This window comes from Ochlerotatus camptorhynchus, unplaced genomic scaffold (genome assembly GCF_037179485.1).
Source record: "Ochlerotatus camptorhynchus isolate MF236.1 unplaced genomic scaffold, CSIRO-AGI_Acam_v1.1 ptg000107l, whole genome shotgun sequence".
NCBI lineage: Eukaryota > Metazoa > Arthropoda > Insecta > Diptera > Culicidae > Ochlerotatus > Ochlerotatus camptorhynchus.
The window spans coordinates 2,126,560-2,146,540 of record NW_027040597.1 but is presented as its reverse complement, the minus strand read 5'-3'; the positions used below and the strand labels follow the sequence as shown (position 1 = coordinate 2,146,540).

Genomic DNA, 19,981 nt, shown 5'->3' with positions numbered 1-19,981 from the left:
TATCTCTAATAATGATAGCCTGTCAGTGAACGTTTTTAAATCATTCAAATAGTTAAGTTCGGTCAAACTGTGTAAAATTAGATTTCTGTTTTCATGCGTTGTGCACTTATTTCCTTTCAAATCCTTATATATTTCAAGATGTATGCGATAGTAAGCAATTTTTGTGACCAACTGCTAGTTTTCACCATTCGAACTCCTTTAAGTATCAGATGGATAGGTACAATTTCTCGATATTTTTTTTAGGAATTCGCCCCCACAAACCAACATTACCGTCTGGTAGGGGAAGTCTTATCCTATCTGATGGCGATGTAGATTTGCGTGGCCGAGCCTTGACTTCCAAGACATCATCGGAAGAAATAATTGTTTACAAAAACTGTTACTTCCTAATTCCAGCTCTTAAGATATATGGGAACTGACATCCGATTGATGATATTGGAAAAGGACCAAAAAATAATCTTTTACAGATTTATGGTGGTCCTGCAAAGGTGTGCTAATTTTTATTATCATTCGTACAATTTTCAATAGTGACATTTTGAAAAATTATAAAGTCTCAAATTTTACAGACGCGTAGAAATATTTCTGATCGTTTGGTGATAAAATTGTTGAAATTGGTCCAGGGGCAGCTGAGTGATTATCGTTAAAAATCTTTCATAATTTTGTAACATGTTCCATTTTTGGTTTTCACTAAGTGTACCCCTATATATAAATCACAGACGTAGTCCTACGTCAAAATTGGAGATTTTACCTTCTTGCAAACATGAGCAGTTCTTTGTTGTTCGGCATTCGGCCAAACGACCCATTCGATCAAACGGCAGTCGGTTAAATGACCCGGAACCAAATAATTTGAGCTGCATTTGTTTAAATATAATATATTATTTGATTCTAATTGAAATGGGGGAAATGGAGTAATGTGTGTGTTTGTTTGTGTGTGTGTGTGTGTGTGTGTGTGTGTTTGTGTGTGTGTGTTTGTGTGTGTGTGTTTGTGTGTGTGTGTGTGTGTGTGTGTGTGTGTGTGTGTGTGTGTGTGTGTGTGTGTGTGTGTGTGTGTGTGTGTGTGTGTGCGTGCGTGTGTGTGTGTGTGTGTGTGTGTGTGTGTGTGTGTGTGTGTGTGTGTGTGTGTGTGTGTGTGTGTGTGTGTGTGTATTTGTGTGTGTTCTCCCTCTAACCCCCACTGGCCGCCAGTGTTATTATGGAAGAACTCTCTCTACAATGTCGCATTTATGGTCATTGCAGACAGCTTTAGTCCTTGCTAAAGTTAGGTGGTGATAGCTCTATTGCAGATCCAGCAACCCATTTGAGAATGTCTGGAGAGTCATGCCCATTCCGAGGTTACTTTCACTCACAATAAGCCCCGCATGTATGCATCACCGTTATCAAATGGATATTGGTAATATATACACACTTCCAGGTTCGAAAATATTATTTTCAAACCTGGCATGTATTTAGTTTAATTTTGATATTTAATTTGGACAGCTCTCACCATATTCTGCTCTTCCGCCGCCGTTAATTGCTTCTTTTGGAATCCCTTGGAGTGTTTCTCTAACGCTTCGTATTGCATTCTGTGCTTCACCGGCAATTTCCTTCCGTAGATCGTCCTTGGTTGGTTCAAACATGATTCCGCCTTTTCCGGGGTTTTCTTGTTTTCTTAGGGAGATAAATCCGCACTAATTTCCGTTCCTGGTTCGATGTTCCCTCCATCCTCGTTGGTTGATGTGGTCGGTTTCATGTCCACTATATTCATTATATGTCCACTATCTTGCCATGGTGATCTGGGACATTGAACATTGAACGCCATCTATAGTATATACTTTGATGGGCAATACACTCAACAGATGATTGTAGTGTGTAAACGTCAAATGCTAGGTAATTGATTATGTGCACAACAAGTGGCGGTACTACCAACTAAGAAACATTTAAATTGACAGTTAAAAGCGATTTCGATGAACGTTTTAAGAGTGTTATGTCTGCTTGACTGTGATCATACCTTCACTATCGCAACTTCGGGTAATCTGCGAAAGTACTTGCATTTTTCTCAGGCACTTTTGATCCAACTGCAATTACTCTCACATACCCAAAATGTACCACGACCAAATTGGCACAACGACGCCCGACCGAAGCGCAGGGAAATGGGGGAAATGGAGTAATGTCGGCCTAAATGCCCCTTATTTGGGCCCATACATAAATTCAGCAATCCACTAAATTTTCAATAGCAACCAAAAATATCCATTAGTACCGTCCCAATGACGCGTTCATCTACATAAAATTGATAATAGCAGATTTTCAGCGATAAAGCTGCAACTGATTTTAGTTTTAAAAAAATATCAATACATTTTCTAGGATTTTTAAAATATTTGGAAGGGAATTTCACTTCGCAACTTTGACGGCCATTTTCTCAATGTCTATTTTTTTCCATATGGGACTGGTATGGTACAAAATCGGCGAAGTGAATCCCAGTTCCGTTAAGTGTTTCGCAGCAGACAAAGAGACAGGGATTAAATGGATCCTGGGAATGGTTTGGTTTCCCTCTAGGCATCGTGGCAGCCTTTGTTATTAATGTAAAGGTTCTTGTACAGGATGTCTGGAGGTCCAAGATAGAGTGGGATGATAAAGTTCCCAGGGAGATTTGCTGTCGTTGGAAACAGTGACGTGCTGTACTCTGGAAGATTAACAAGTGTTCATCTTCCAGAGTACAGCAAGCCACTGTTTCCAACGACAGATCAAAGTCAATCGTTGCTATTTCCTAGGTTATAGTTCCAATTGCTACAGATCCCTGGAGCTCTACATTTTCGTCGTTGCTAGTGAGCAAGCCTTCGCAGCAGTTGCCTACTTCCGAGTAGTTGACAACTGTCATGTTAGATGTTCCTTGGTGGTATTCTCAAAAACGAAGGTTGCAACACTGGCGGCGGTACTTGGAGCTCGTCTAAGGAAGACGATCGAGGAGAAGCATTCGTTGAAGATTCAACGTACCTGTTTTTGGAATGATTCATCGACAAACAACGCCTGGATTAAGTCAGACGCACGCCGCTACCGGCAATTCGTTGCGTTTCGGATCAATGAGATTCTCAGCTTATCGTCGGTAGAAGAATGACAGTGGATACCAACGAAGCTCAACGTGGCCGATGAAGTCACAAAGTGGGGGAAGGGACCATCCTTCGAACCTGACAGCCGATGGTTGCGTGGACCTGAGTTCCTATACGACAACGAGCAAGAGTGGCCGAGGAATTACCGCGACGAAATCGAACCGAAAACCGTAGAACCTCGTCCTGCCTTGTTTGCAAGCATCTTTTCATTGAACCGATGGTGAAAGTCGAACGATTCTCGCGATGGGACCGGCTAATACGAAGTGTTGCATATGTTCTGCGATACATCGATAATCGGATGCGGTTGTATAAGAAAACTCCATTGCAGCTGAATGAATTGCCAATGGACGAGCTGCAGAAAGCTGAACGGTGTTTGCGATTGACGAGTTCAACGTGCTCCGTGTTGACGGTCGCATCCAAGCAGCTGACTTTATTGATTACGATGCCAGAAACCCAATTATATTACCGCGAGATAGTCGTATCACTAAACTGCTGTTGGATTCGTATCATCGAAAGTTTCAACATGCGAACGACGAGACCATGGTAAATGAGATCAGGCAGAAGTTTTGGATACCGAAGTTGAGGGTGCTGGTGCGTCTGGTGAGGAAACAATGGGCATGGTGCCGTGTGTACAAAGCCGTCCCGGTTGCACGTAGAATGGGATCTCTTCCAAAAGCCAGATTAATGCCATTCTGCTGTCCATGTAGCATGGTTGGAATTGATTACTTCGGGCCATACACGATCAGAATATTGCGTCGACCAGTGAAGCGGTGGGTCGTTCTCTTCACGTGCTTGACTATCAGAGCATTATATCTGAAGATACCTGCCACCTTGTCGACGGATTCGTGCAAGAAAGCGATTCGACAGTTTGTAGCCCGTAGAGGTGCTTTACACAGACAACGGAACCAACTTTGTGGGAGCAAACAAAGAACTAACTGAGGAAATACGAACGATCAAACAGCAGCTATGCAGCACCTTCACCGCACCAACACACGATGGAGATTCAATCCACCAGCGGCTCCGCACAGGGAGGGATGCTGGGTTGAGGATGGTTCGCTCAGTGAAGACTGCTCGGGGAGCACTTCCTACCGAACGCATACTTGACGAATAGTCGTTCGTAACCATGCTCGTCGAGGCAGAGCATATGGTCAATTCCCGACCGTTGACCTTCATCCCACTAGAGACTGCTGAACACGAATCCTTGAGCCCGAATCCGATGGAGTACGATAGCCAGTTAAACAGCCCGTGGATGAAAGATCTGCAATACGGAGTAGCTGGAACATGATTCAACACACGCTGGACAACTTCTGGCGACGCTGGATCAGAGAATATCTGCCGACTATTAGCAAAAGAACAAAGTGGTTTCATAACGTCAAAACTATGAAAGAGGGTGAGTTAGTCGTCTTAGTTGATGAAAATGCACGAAACCGGTGGCAAAGGGGATGAGTTGTACGAACATACCCAGGAAAAGATGGTACAGTACGATGGGTGGATGTACAGATACATATCTACCGGTATTTTAAGACGACCAGTAGTAAAACTAGCCGTGCTAGACGTAGATCCGAGCAGTGACGCCGAAGCGATAGTTCTGGAGACACGAGAAGGGGAATGTAAGGGACGAACACCCCTCGAACAGAAGTAGGGCATTTCGATGATAAGTGCAGCTTCGAATGCGCTACTCACTCACACGCATACAAGTAAGGAACAATCATCTTGTCCAACAATAGGCTAAAGAAGTGAGTTGCAGTCGGGATCTAATGTGACGAGGAGTTGAACTTAAAGTAACTTAAATGTAAATCTTATATTTATATTATACTAAAATTATATCTATCCACCATAAATCTAGATTTAATTGATATTTGTAATTTTTTGTCTAGAATCATTCGATTTCGGAGACTAAATGTAAGTAATTGTCAAATTCGTGATATGACATGTGTGTGTGTGTGTGTGTACAATCCAACCCCCACTGTCCGGCAGTGTTATTATGGAAGAAAACTGCTTTTTATTACTCTTAATTTAAAGCAGGTTTAGTCCGGGAGTTAGAAGGTGTTAGCTCTATTGCAGCTCCAGTGACCCATTTCAGAATGCCTGGTAATTCACGACCACTCCGAGGTCACTTTTACTTACAATAAGCCCCGCATGTTTACTCTACCTTTATCAAATGGATAATGGTATCATAAACACACTTCCAGATTCAAAAACTATTATTTCCAAATCTGGCATGTATATAGTTTTGAAATTTTTTCATCTGTATTAAATCAATTTTAATGGACATTTCTTACCAATTTTGTTTCGAATACCTCTTGATTCATCTGCTGGCAGCCCTTACTTCCATTTTTATGTTCTTTCTTTGTTTTCCTTGTCTTCATCTATCATCTTCAATTATCATCTGAAATATATATTATTTTAGTATAATTGTGCATAACATTGATTTATAATCTTTTTATTCAATAACCCGTCATTTTTTGTCAAATTCGTGATATGACATGTATTCTAAAAATAAATAACCCTTTCGGCTTTGAGCTTACTTGCACCACAAAAAGCGAGTTTGCTTCGATGATACCGAATTTATCACAACAGGCAGTAAAACTTTTATGTCTTGTGCAACTTTTCATAAAACTCTAGGTTTTACAACTTTGCAGTAGACAACCCAAGTAACAATTCAGCAACCATTTGGCATCCACGCTAATTTATGATGGTGTTATAATGGTAATGAACCATCCATTTTGTTTAAATACAGCATTTGAAAGTGTAAAACATTGCTGTACAGTAATTCAGCTTTTTGCTGTTTCAAAAACCTTTTATAGTCTGGCGAGAAAGTTGAAGATACATTTAAAGCAGTTCTCAATCCCTCCATAAAACTGTTCTGTAATTCAATCATAGACATCATCAGCAATTGTTTATTAATGCCTTGATCAAAAAATCTATAAAAGTGTTCTTTCATGATAAAATCAACCATTAAATCATGAGATTTTAAATGAGAACAAAAGGAATATTTTAATGCATTACAGTCTTTTTAAAGTGTATCATAAAATCCACAATTATTCTGTTTACACATTGAACTTAAAAGATATGGATCCTCATAGTGGAGAAAACCAAAATTTATGACAAGGAAATCTCGAAGGATAGACGAAGTAGGATGAAAAATTCAAGCGATTCTAATGATCGAAGGGAAGTCGATTTCAGCAAAATTTACCTCTTTAGAAGAACGAACACGTCCGGCTGAACCGGTACCAATAGGTGATAATCGGAATTACTTGGATCAGTACCGACAGCAAACTACCAAACTGCCAGTTAGCAGAAATCAGCGATTTCATTCGGCCAAAGGGTCAACTCATCAACAATGTTTCCATTCCTGCGTCGTTTGATGGTGCACTTCGGGAACCACCCGGAAGAAGGGGAGCTTCTTCTGGAACAAGCTGTTCGAAATGCTAAATATAATACAACAGTATCGCACACTTTCTGAGTTCAATCCATTGCCTGGAAGAACGTTGGAGCGCACAGCGCAACTATAGAAACACACTTAAAAATAACTAATTTTACACGTGACGTAATCCATCTTTGACATAAAGGATGAGACGTAAACAAACATGTCATGTAAAATTAAGTGCTCCAAAACTGAAAAGTTCGTTACTCGATGAAAAGTACGTTTGATTGAGCTGAATTTCTCGTCTATTATGACTCAATTTTATGTCAAAATTGACGCTCGTATATGTCAGTCTCAGAGCACCTAAATTAACATGATTTTTTTTCCAGGTGTGAAGATAAACAAACTTTGACGTTTAATCTTTTGCTGGCAGCTCCTCCATAAATGCTGCCATAAATCTGGACGGGTTAGGATCAAACCGAATTGCTTTAGATAAATACAGTACAGTTTTCTTCGTAAAACTCTTTTTAAAACCTTTTGAATGTTTTAGGGATTTCTTGAATGCAAAACAACTTTTTCACAAATGGTCTATGAAAATCAACTTTTATGCCTCCGCCATATTACAATCGTTTTGTTGGTTTTTCACAATCTTCGATTTTCAATCTACATTTCTTTGGATATAATTTTATTTTAGTCAATTTAGTAATAAGCAAATATTTCAAATGCAAAAATCTTTAAAAAAGGGGGCGACTCCGGCGTAGAGGCTAGCACCCATACCTCTCACGCCAAAGTCACGAGTTCAAATCTCACCCCCGGACAAGTCGCGAATGACCCAAAAGCGTTAAAGTGACTATAATAAAAAAAAATCCTAAAAAAAAAATCTTGGCTAAGCTTGATGATCGATCTTAAGAATAATTTTGTTTTTACTTAAATATAAAATAATTAGTGAAATCGACGTTTTCCGAGGGCGGACTAATTTTTTTCGGTGTTAGTACGTACATTTCACATACGATTTAATTTGGCACCTAAAACTAGGCCACTTTATGAGAACTATTTAAATAATTTTGGTGATTCAATATGATTTTTATACGATCAGTTATTGTTAGTTATTTCGATAAGATCGAATGATAACAATGAATTCTTTTCTATCTTGATTGCTGGTTTCTAGTGCATTAAGCTAGCAGCTAGGGAAAACGGCTCAAGAATGGGTTTTATTGTTGCCAAATAGCTTTTTTTGTAGCTTCAATAAGGTTTTCAAATGGTTCTCAATGCATTCGTCATATAACCTTCATGCAGTAAATCAATCTTGAAGAGCTCCGAGAATACATATGTCAGAACCTTTTCCAGGATGGGCCAACTAGACAGATTCCAGTCCTTATGACATTTTGGTGGATACATCAATGGCAAAACAGCCTTGACCAGGGTTTTATAAAAGTTGTTTTATTGCAGCTTTGTAACATTTAATAAAACTTAAAATGTTACTTGGGAACAAACCCTTTATCTTGTGAAATAAAAAAGTTTGTATCGCTTCGCCATCTTTGCGACCAATGCTTGAACTATTTTTCTCCACCAAATTGTAGTCCTAATTAATCAAAGGAACTTCACTCAAGACGTCAACTCAATTGGATGCAATAACAAAGTGTTATTAATTTTATCCTGATAGATTTAATTCCTGACCCACTGTGCATTATCGGGATGGCACATTAATATAAGTAGGGGAAATGGATGTAATGTCGGCCTAAATGCCCCTAATTTGGGCCCATATATAAATTCAATAGGGAAAATATCCATTAGTACCATCCTAATGACGCGTTCTTCTAGATAAAATTGATAAATAGCTGATCTTAGATCCATAGCTCAACATTAGAGCCATTTCCCCCATATTTTCATACTTCTACAACAACTTTACAAGTGAAAACACTCAATTTAAGTGAATTTCAATGTCAAAAATGGATTCAGCATAGCAACATTTCCTTAGCCTATCAATTTCAATAATTTACGGCAATGTTTGAGGTTTTGTTCGACTTTTGTATGGAGGCCAGCCACGGTGCGGTGGGACCCCAGTGGATGTCGGAATATCTCCAGAATGGTTCCGGAATTATAGAAGACAACCTGCTGTTACATAATTTCCATCATTTTATGGATGTTTGGAGGTTGTTGCAAGAAATTTGGTTGTGGGGTTTTTGAAATGGCAGTAATTTGATATTTGGATTTCGAAATGAAGTGCGCAATGGTTAGCGCGGAAAATGTCGTCGATGGCGAGAGGATGGTTCCTGGAATGTCTTTAGCAGGGCAGTCATGCCAATTCTGATTTTATTATTAGATGCTGCGGTCCATAGGTCCAGGTTCCTTTGCATTTTATTACATGTCATTCAAATTCGTTAAATCCAGGGTAAAAATTAATGAAAATTTAATTCTTTTGACCCAGGTTATAATTGTGTTTAAAGATTAACCTTTCATCTTGCTTATACCTAATGAATACAACATTTAAAAAACAAAATCCAGCAAATTTATTGAAATAATCGTAGTGGTTGTTGGGTGATGTGGTATTCAATCGTCAATAATTTCCAGGACTTGATCCCACCCGTCCCATTTTTTCTTGGTTCCCAATTGATGCACATAGTACAGTTATGCTTTTACGGGTGCATGGATGATTAAGGTGATCAAAACAAAGCCTCCGTAGATCTACGGTTCCAACTGAAGAGTCCTCCATTCGCGGAACGCTCTTCTTCTTAACAAAACCAGTTCAACGCAACACTTGCAGCGATTGAAACAAATTACAGCACCGTTTACAAGAGAGCAAGAGAAAAAAAATCCGTGTCAAGCCCTTTCGAGACAGGCAGCCAACAGTTGTTTGCATCATCACACCTGGCGCAGAGAAATGGAAACAGCGATTTTCTCGAATTAAACCCTTCCCATCACCATCAGGCATCTTCTTCGTGATCGTCACCGTAGGAATGTTTCGAAGCAAGTTGCATAACCTCCGCTCCCGAGGCAATTGAGATGGCAATTGGCAAGAAAACCAACCGTGATTGAGTTTCGCAGCAGAAACGATATTCGTGCTGTTTGAAGGAAATTGATCTGAAGTTCTTCGCCGATAGATTTCGCCCCAAAGTGCGAGGGAGTTGCAAACGTACTTAACCACGTCCGGATCGATCCGAAGCCCGAACCGGGGAGTTTTGCACAATGCGCTCAATCGTGTGACCCACAGCGGCGCAACGGTTGAAAATGGAAGACCCACAATGCGACGACAGGTTGCCAAAGTGTCGTAAGATTAAATTGAAGTGCAACTACGTGCGACGACGCCGGCGACGATGGCATGAATGAAGCAATTTTTTAAAGCAAAACGACAAATGGCTAGTAGCAGTGTGTCAATTGCTTTGTGTGTGGCAGCAATCGACGTTTTCACTCTGGCAGGCAAATTCCTGAGCGACGAGCCATGGACACGGACGACACCGCATTAAATAATAGACAAATATAGGAAATTCATCAACTTTCACTTAGCCATTTCGTACATCATCGTCAAAGTCGTCAAAGTTAGTTTTGTTGGGCACTGTCGACATTTTTTGGATTGGTTGTCATATTCCATCGTATGACAAGTCTATCGCAACCTCTGCCGGGGTAGTACCTAGGTACTTCTAATGCAGCACTAGCGTGGGGTGCTAGGAGGAAACGCTTGGAGCGTAATAATTACAGCTCTGCGTGAAAATGAATTCGCGAACGGCACACACACACACCGGTGGGGAAGTAGCTCACTGGTAGAAGGTCTGCGAGCTCTATTTCGCCTGACCTCTCTGTGACTTGTTTCCTCTCTACTGTTTGTGCTTCTCAGACTTTTTGCTTGAAGTGATGGCGTTTGCCGGTTGGAAAGTCATGAAACGTGAATTGCTCTTATTTGCATTGAAAACAAAATTGCACCATTATGAAGTTATAAACAGCTTCTTGTGATGGAAGCGTGGAAGAGGTTCAGCTAAAAAAATGATGAAAGGTGATGACCTGCTCATTTGATTGTTTTATGGCAGGTTGTTGAAAAGTTATTGGTAAGACTTGAGAAGCCATGAATATGTAGGAAACTAAAGACCAGAGCGTTTAGGACCAAATTCCTCGTGGTTAGCTGATGATCACGAAATAGCGAAACAGTTAAGCGAAATATGAATGCCTGCTGATTGAAATAAAAAAACACGCTGCCACAAGGTGTCAACAATTAGTGTCTTTCGTTTTAGGCGATCACTGCAGCATTTAAGTAAAATCCTACTATCAACTGAAACCACCACGGCGTAAATTTTTAGTACAGCGCCATGCTGGTCTCTTAAGCTGAAGTCAACGCGTTTCAAAGTCAATCGTTAATTAAAGCAGGTTGGAATGACGAAGGGGACCCTACTTATACGTGTCATGAAATGGAAATAGAAACTGGACTTTAATCGTACTCGGTCACACTCGTACCGTACTAATGGGTTGTGTGTTAGCTGATGTTATCTTCAAAACTGGGACAAACGTGCATCACGTGTTTCTGCTCTAAATGGGTTGCATAATTTGCTGAAAATACTTTCAAACCATATAAAATCACTGCGTAACTTTTCCTTCGTTGTAACGTAGCTATTGTAAAGATTGAACATCAAAACAACAAATTTGCTCGAAAACTGGTTCTGAGGGCGTGTTTTAGATTTTTCCGTTTACAATGTACCGTGCCGATTCAAATTTCGGACACTTAAACTCGAATTTCGGACACTTTTAAAAGTTGATTATCTCGGTCGAATATGATCCACATGTCTTGTAAATTTTAATTTTTTTTGACTAGTGCCCTCCACGATCATCTAACATTATTACTTTGTTTCTAACTGGATGTAATATTAAATTAAAAATGAAAGTGTCCGAAATTTGAATCGTCCGAAATTTGAATTGGAATGGTACAATTTTGCAAGGAAATATACACATGTTAATAATTCATGAGTGCAGTAATGAAATTGGGTTGTTAGCAGAATGCGTATTTCGACTACAATGTGCAGTTTTCATCAGTGTCATTCCCACTAAAGAACTTATCAAGTTTCATTTTTATACCTGTGATCTTGACTTTTTTACCTATGGGATGAGTACTTAAGGGGGTTAGATTTTGATAAGTTCTTTAGTGGGAATGACACTGATGAAGACTGCACATTGTAGTCGAAATACGTATCTGTCATGGATACCAAAATTAATTAAGTGGAATTAAATGGAAGATAACGTTTTTTGCTGTTGTATTAAATTCATGAGTATTTTTTCATTGAATCAATTCAACATGGACGATTAGATTGACTCAAAATTGAGCTGAATTTGAGTCAATTTAGCAAAAAGTGCATTTCCTCACAAAATGAGTGAAATTTGCGAACTTTTCTATTAAAAATTTCTCAAATATGAGAATAACCAACAGTCTATTAGTGTACAGCTAGACAGAGTAAAAGTTGCGTCGATTTTCCTAATATTCGATCAGATTTTTTTTTGGAAAAGCTCGGAAAATTTTGCTAACTTTGTGAGCAAATCAATTTTGTTCAAAATAGAGTCGAATTCAGCTAAATTTTGGGTCGATCAATACTTACGCTTCTTGGTAGAATACGGATATTTAAGTACACATACCTAAACACAATCGGGATTATAAATGATGCACAACTTGTTTAGGTGGGTCAGGACATCGCAGAGGTCTTATTGATCCAGTGGATCAAATAGGCTGAACTCCTGTACAATTTGGAGAACCTAGAACATCTTATACACATGGAAATGAAACCTAAATGATGCGCATAATCTCTATGAACCATCTTCATCTTCTTCCTCGCATTTCAGGTTTATTGCTTATCGCATATTAGCTTATTGCGTGCTCTCAACTTAGTGTTCTATATGCACGTCTACAGTTATTAATTGAGAGCTTTTGAAACCTGTACCATATTTACATTAGTATAATTGTGTGGCAAGTACAATCATACCCTATGTCCCAGGAAAGTCGAGAAATTTTCCAACCCGAAAAATTCTTAGATTGGACCGGGAATCGAACCCAGCCACCACCAGCATGGTCTTGTTTTGTAGCTGTACCTTTACCGACTGAGCTAAGGGAGGCCCTTTACGAACCTGTTTGGAGTTATTTCGTAACTGAAATCAATCATGGTTTATCTGGAAGATCATTTGATCTGAACTCCAAGGTAATTAGAAGATCCTTGAGTATCTAAATAATATACCTCAAAATAGATAATAAGTGATACGCAAAAACTCTATGAATATGCTTTAGTCGGTGTTCTCACTGAGGACATCGCGCAGCCCTTGGTTGATCCAGTAGTTCAAATGTACTGAGCTCCTGAACAGTTTGGAGAACTTAGAACATGTTGCAACCAAGCAAATTAATCTAGAATTGTTAAATTGGATAACATAGCAGTGCCGTTGCTAAAGATATCATCGCTGTCCATATTGAAGTCTTGTTCTTCAACATAATAACTTCATAAGGCTTTGGAGATCTAGCCCTTTCAATTTGGCTATAAACTATTATTATTGAATAGTTCACACACACAACTACAACTTTGCTGATGAAAGTATGTATCTATCTATTACTTTTTTTTTATGGAACCAATCATATACGACCATCTGGGCTCGAAAGGGTTAAAGTATAACCAACCGGTGGAAACTAACGACTTAAAATTGACTCACTACTTGACTAGACTATTGGTCCCAAGCAAATCGATCAACGTACCCCACTTTAGTCAAAATTCTAGTACTACACTATGTTTGTTTTGCTTCGATGGAAAGTTTGACAGATAAAATGAGGGGTCGTGAATTTGCCTATGTTTCGAGGGGTGCATCGATTAGCTTGAGACCGAAGATAGTACCAGAGCTGAGCCAAAAAGTTGAGCACGTTTCTTCGGGACCTTCTGGCCTTAGAGTTACCTCTATGGTACAACTCTATAATGTAAAGGAGCTTGAGATTGAACCCTAAATTTTCTGCTCAGTAAGGAAAATCGGTCGCCACAAGGCCACCAAGCTCCTTATATCACAAAAAAATTACGACCAAGTTCCCATTCAACTTGCGGTTACTAGATTTCGATCCCGATGGCGACCTCATCAACGACGACAACAACTACTCTTGAGAACGATTTAACATGGATTTGTGATCAACGCGTCTTTCCTTAAATTCAAATATCACTTCTTTTACGTACCCGTCCCTACAACCGACATACTTTACGCTTTGTATCATATTTTGAAAAAAAAACTCGATTTACACTAAAACTCAATAATGTGAAGAAGCTTGAAATTGAACCCATAATTTTCTGCTCGGTAAGCAAAATCGGTCGCCACAAGGACACCGAGCTCGTTATTTCACTAAACAATTACCACAAAGTTCTTGTTCAAATTGCTGTTACTAAATTTCGAGCCCTGCGGCGATCTCACCGACGACGACAACAACATTGATTTGATATGGTATTTTAATTATCAACTACTCTGTAGGCAGAACTATGTTTTACGTGCAATAAATAAGGGGTTCTGGTCATAATTGCCAAAATGCAATGTTTGATTTTATTGTGTTTATGAATGTGTTTTTGTAGTTTATTGTCCATATTTTCATTCAAATCAGTATCATAATGAAATAGGGGAAATGGCTCTAATGTTGGCCTATGGATCTAAGATTGGGACCATCGCGAAAAATCTGCTATTTATCAATTTTATCTAGATGAACGCGTCATTGAGACGGTACTAATGAAAACTCTGACTCTGACTCTGACTCTGACTCTCTGACTCTCTGACTCTCTGACTCTCTGACTCTCTGACTCTCTGACTCTCTGACTCTCTGACTCTCTGACTCTCTGACTCTCTGACTCTCTGACTCTCTGACTCTCTGACTCTCTGACTCTCTGACTCTCTGACTCTCTGACTCTCTGACTCTCTGACTCTCTGACTCTCTGACTCTCTGACTCTCTGACTCTCTGACTCTCTGACTCTCTGACTCTCTGACTCTCTGACTCTCTGACTCTCTGACTCTCTGACTCTCTGACTCTCTGACTCTCTGACTCTCTGACTCTCTGACTCTCTCACTCTCTGACTCTCTGACTCTCTGACTCTCTGACTCTCTGACTCTCTGACTCTCTGACTCTCTGACTCTCTGACTCTCTGACTCTCTGACTCTCTGACTCTCTGACTCTCTGACTCTCTGACTCTCTGACTCTCTGACTCTCTGACTCTCTGACTCTCTGACTCTCTGACTCTCTGACTCTCTGACTCTCTGACTCTCTGACTCTCTGACTCTCTGACTCTCTGACTCTCTGACTCTCTGACTCTCTGACTCTCTGATTCTCTGACTCTCTGACTCTCTGACTCTCTGACTCTCTGACTCTCTGACTCTCTGACTCTCTGACTCTCTGACTCTCTGACTCTCTGACTCTCTGACTCTCTGACTCTCTGACTCTCTGACTCTCTGACTCTCTGACTCTCTGACTCTCTGACTCTCTGACTCTCTGACTCTCTGACTCTCTGACTCTCTAACTCTCTGACTCTCTGACTCTCTGACTCTCTGACTCTCTGACTCTCTGACTCTCTGACTCTCTGACTCTCTGACTCTCTGACTCTCTGACTCTCTGACTCTCTGACTCTCTGACTCTCTGACTCTCTGACTCTCTGACTCTCTGACTCTCTGACTCTCTGACTCTCTGACTCTCTGACTCTCTGACTCTCTGACTCTCTGACTCTCTGACTCTCTGACTCTGACTCTGACTCTGACTCTGACTCTAACTCTAACTCTACCTCTAACTCTGACTCTGACTCTGACTCTGACTCTGACTCTGACTCTGACTCTGACTCTGACTCTGACTCTGACTCTGACTCTGACTCTGACTCTGACTCTGACTCTGACTCTGACTCTGACTCTGACTCTGACTCTGACTCTGACTCTGACTCTGACTCTGACTCTGACTCTGACTCTGACTCTGACTCTGACTCTGACTCTGACTCTGACTCTGACTCTGACTCTGACTCTGACTCTGACTCTGACTCTGACTCTGACTCTGACTCTGACTCTGACTCTGACTCTGACTCTGACTCTGACTCCTTAAGGATCTTGCACAATTCACACTGTAGGACATTGATTTGTTTTTGTCTATTAACCATAACCAATTATATAAAATCGTGGGCTTTTCTAAAATTAAGAACCCCAGTCGTGATGAAATGCACTAGACAATGTAACATACTGATCACTTGGAATTCGCTAACTGCATGCATAATTCAGTATTTCCAGGCTAGCAAAAAAAATGCAGACTCTACCTTGTCCGATTTGAGTGAAGCTTTGCATAATTATTTGTTATACTTACCTTACCAATCAGGCTAAGGCTTTGATGGCCTCTGCTGTCCGAAGAAGTCGTCTCCACTCTACTCGATCCTTGGCCACACGTCACTAGCCTCGCAGGTCACCTTCTACTTGGTCGATCCACCCGGCCTGCGCGCCTCTTCTTCTTGTTCCTGGTGGGTCACTTTCGAGAACCATTTTCGTTGGGTCGTCGTACGACATTCTTATGACGTCGCCCAATTTTTGCAATGTGGACGATCGATGGTTCTCCCAGCAGTTGGTACAATTCGTGGTTCATTCGCCTCCTCTGCACTCCACGGTAGATGGTACTCAACACCTTCCGTTCGAAAACACCAAGGGCTCGTTGGACCTCCACTAGCATAGTCCAGGTCTCGTGGCCCGAGAAAACCACCGGTCTAATCAGCGTCTTGTAGATAGTCAACTTCGTGAGGTGGCGAATTTTATTCGACCGGAGCGTCCTCCAGAGTCCAAAGTAGGCACAGTTCCCTGCCATAATGCATCTTTGAATTTCTCCGTTGGTATCATTAACGGCGGTCACCAGTGATCCCAAATACACGTGCTCGTTGATCACCTCGATTTCGTCACCGTCAATCTAAACTCGGGGGGGAGGCTAACATTGTCTTCCGAGGGACTTCGTGGATAGCAAGAGGAAATATCTGTCAATTCCGCCCAATGTCTTTTTGCATCCGTCTTCCAATCAAAGTCATCGTTCGACGCCGAGGCCGAACTGGCTGCGTCAAACATATCGCTGGACGCAGTTGAACTGGACTCGTTCGAAATATTGCCTGCAATGATTATCGGTGTGTCAAAAAAGTTGAAGTCTAGATAAACATTTCAAAAGGTCCTATCTGCATTGATCGATTCTCTTCATCGACTTTCTCTTTCGTCAATAACTCAGCTGCAAAACCTTTCCCTGTTGTATTTGACGTTTTGGACGCTAGATAAGAACCTCATTTATGAAACTATGTGGTAGAATTAGCGCGAAATCTGGTTGCAAAGCAGTGGTCATGAAAAGAGATAGTCGATGAAGAGAATCGATCAAATCAGATAGGACCATTTGAAATGTTCATCGAGAAGTGTTCATTTGCTCCTGGCCCGGATGGAATTCCTGCTGTTGTTCTTCGTCGCTGTGCAAACGCAGTAGCTGAGCTGTTAGCCTTTATTTTCAACCACTCGTTCGAGCAAGGAGAATTTTACATGAGCTGGAAACTGCCTTACATGTTTCCTGTGCACAAAAACGGTGACCGGCGAGATGTCAGAAACTACCGTGGGATAACCAGCCTTTCTGCCGCTTCGAATCTATCATATTCTGCGTGCTACAAAGACCCACATCTCGACCGATCAACACGGATTCATTCCCAGCAGGTCCGTAGCTACTAATTTGTTGGATCTAACTGCCACCTGTTTTACGGCTATGGAATCTAACCTATACGGACCTGAAGGCGGCTTTTGACAAAATCGATCACAAAATGTTACTCAGGAAATTATCACGATTGGGAGCCTCGAATAGACTGGTGTCATAGTTTTCATTGTATCTGATTGGCAGGGTGCTGCGGCGTCCCACATGAAAGCAATTTGGGGCCGTTACTATTTGCCATATTTTTCAATGACGTTGCATCTTCATTTGGCTATAGATGCTGATGATCTAAAGATATATGTGGTGGTACGCTGCATCGAGGATTGTCTTCACCTACATATGTTGCTCAACATATTTGTTTACTGGTGTCGGTTGAATAAATTTGTCATCAGCATCGCAAAATGCCACGTGATGACCTTCCATCGTTCCAAAGACCCGATAATTTATGAATACCACATCGATGATACTGTGCTTGATAGGGTGAAGCATGTGACCGATCTTGGTGTTGTGTTGGATTCGAAGCTCGCCTTCCATTCCCTTGGCAACTTGGCTTTATCTCCAAAATTGCCAAGGACTTCACGGATCCACACTGTCTAAAAGCGCTATATTGTTCCATCGTGCGACCGATTCTAGAAAACACTTTACTCGTATGGCCTCCAAACGACGTTACATGGAACCTAAGAATCGAGCGAGTCCAAAAGAGGTTCATACGGCTTGCTCTCAGGAATCTACCATGGCGTGATCCGTCTAACCTTCTAGAGTATCCCGCTAGATGCCGTCTGCTTGGTATTGAAACGCTTGATCGAAGACGAAAATTACAACAAGCTATGTTTGTCGTTAAATTACTCAACGGTGACGTTGCGTCGATTGCTCCTATCTTCTATCGCTCCTTGACTTCCGTGCTTCAGATAGGAAATTACGTCAGCGGTCTCTGATGCAGCCGGGATTTCATCGTACTCTGTATGGTTATAACCAGCCTGCAATGGTTCGTTTGTTTGCATCGGTTGAACATTGATTGTTTGTTTGCAAGATTGAACATAATTTAGATATTCATTAAGACACAAACATGTCAGATGATTTACTAAACAATAAATGTATTTTGTCTTCGATGCGTTGATGGTAAGTCCAATCCGCCTAGTTTCAGCCTTCAGTCTGATGTACGTTTCCGCCATCATCTCAAAGTTCCGTGCCATGATGTCGATGTCATCGGTGAAGCCAAGGAGCTGGATAAACTTCCTGAAGATCGTGCCTTCACGATTCAAAGAGACTCGAGAGTGTCCCTGATGCTCGAACAACGCACATAACTCGATCCATCGTCGCCTTCACCAATCGCGTAAGTTTATCCGTAAATCCGTACTCGTGCATAATCTCCCATAGCTGATTTCAATCGATTGTATCGAATGCCGATTTGAAACCGATGAACAAATGATGTGTGGGCACGTTGTATTCGCGGCATTTCTGCAGAACCTGCCGAATCGCGAAAATTTGGTCCGTGGTAGCGCGGGCACCCATGAATCCCGCCTGGTATTGCCCCACGAACTCTCTTGCATATGGTGACAGACGGCGGCATAGAATTTGGGAGAGTACCTTGTAGGCGGCGCTCAGCAGTGTGATCGCGCGGTAGTTGCAGCAATCCAACTTGTCGCCCTTTTTGTAGATTGGGCATACGACACCTTCCATCCACTCCTCCGGTAATATCTCCTCCTCCCAAATCTTGGCAATTACCCAGTGCTGCGTTCTAGCCAGTGCTTCACCACCGTATATTAATAGGTCACTTGGTAGTTGATCTACACCAGTTGCTTTGTTGTTCTTCAGCCGACCGATCTCCTCCTCAACTTCTGCGGTTGCTCCAAGGTTTGTTGAGGTGCTCGTCATAGCACTGCATCCACGTCTCAATCACCTCACACTCGTTCGTGATAAGGTTACCGTCAAAGTCCTTTAACTGATACTGTTTTTCAGTTAGCGGGTTTTCTGTTGGCAGGCATTCAGTTAAAAGACAATTCAGTTCAAAGTCTTTTGATCACGGTAGTTTCGGCCCATCTACCGTGCGGCAGAATCCCAAACATCAATGGACAAATCTCGAAAATATTATGTAACCTACCTGAACCATTCACCAGACTGGCCCAACTCCTGGGCAAAAAGCTCTTCGCTGGTGGTCTGAAGAGACAAAAGCGGTAGTAAAAGCTAGACGAAAGGCACTTCGGCTTGTCAAGCGCCTCCCAGCCAACCACGCGCAAAAGGAATTAGCCCTACAAACATATAGAGAACGGCACAACCATCCGGGATGCCAAACGAAATAGTTGGACCGAGTTCCTGGAGAGCATAAATGCTTCCCAGTCGTCCGCGAACCTGTGGGGAAAAGTTAACTCCATTAGCGGGAAAAGGCACACCACACCGCTATCAATCGAGATTGGCGGAACAAACATCACCAACCCTGATGCACCTATTTTGCCAAGCTTTCCGCTATCAACCAATATGAGCCCACCTTTCTCCGTAAAACAAGACCATCTACTGCCGATAGCGCCAATTTCCAAATTCCACAAGACAAGATCAAATCTCCAATTAACCAAGACTTTTTCTTCGAGAAGCTGCAGTTTGCATTGCGATACAGCACCGGCAACTCGGCCGGCCCAGACGAAATAGGTTGTCCCCTTTTAAAAAATCTTCCTTTCGGCGGAAAGGACAAAATATTGGACATTTATAACGAGGTGTGGCGTACTGGTGACTTTCCGGTCGCTTGGCGAGAAAGTTTGGTGATCCCATTCCCAAAGGCCAACGCCAGCACACGAGGTACCGATAAATTCCGTCCGATTGCGTTAACCAGCTGCGCAAGCAAGGTGCTGGAACGCATGGTCAATCGTCGACTT

At 41.5% G+C, this 19,981-nt stretch overlaps 2 protein-coding genes across 2 annotated transcripts in view; one reads left to right on the top strand and one right to left on the bottom strand.

The window, feature by feature from the left end:
• The window catches only part of e(y)2 (enhancer of yellow 2), a 278,423-nt gene extending 277,158 nt beyond the window's left edge, over positions 1-1,265 (top strand). Inside the window, exon 3 of the mRNA XM_065219632.1 lies at positions 1,256-1,265. The gene's annotated coding sequence lies outside the window, so the exon portion shown is untranslated. The remainder of the gene's footprint in view (positions 1-1,255) is intronic.
• The window catches only part of LOC135699365 (accessory gland protein Acp36DE-like), a 45,292-nt gene extending 29,756 nt beyond the window's left edge, over positions 1-15,536 (bottom strand). The window contains exons 1-2 of the mRNA XM_065219607.1: positions 15,206-15,536; positions 14,398-14,480 (exon numbers count right to left, since the gene is read on the bottom strand). Of these exons, the coding sequence (XP_065075679.1) occupies positions 14,398-14,480; positions 15,206-15,536 (414 nt within the window). The remainder of the gene's footprint in view (positions 1-14,397; positions 14,481-15,205) is intronic.
• Between the last annotated feature and the right edge of the window lie 4,445 nt (positions 15,537-19,981).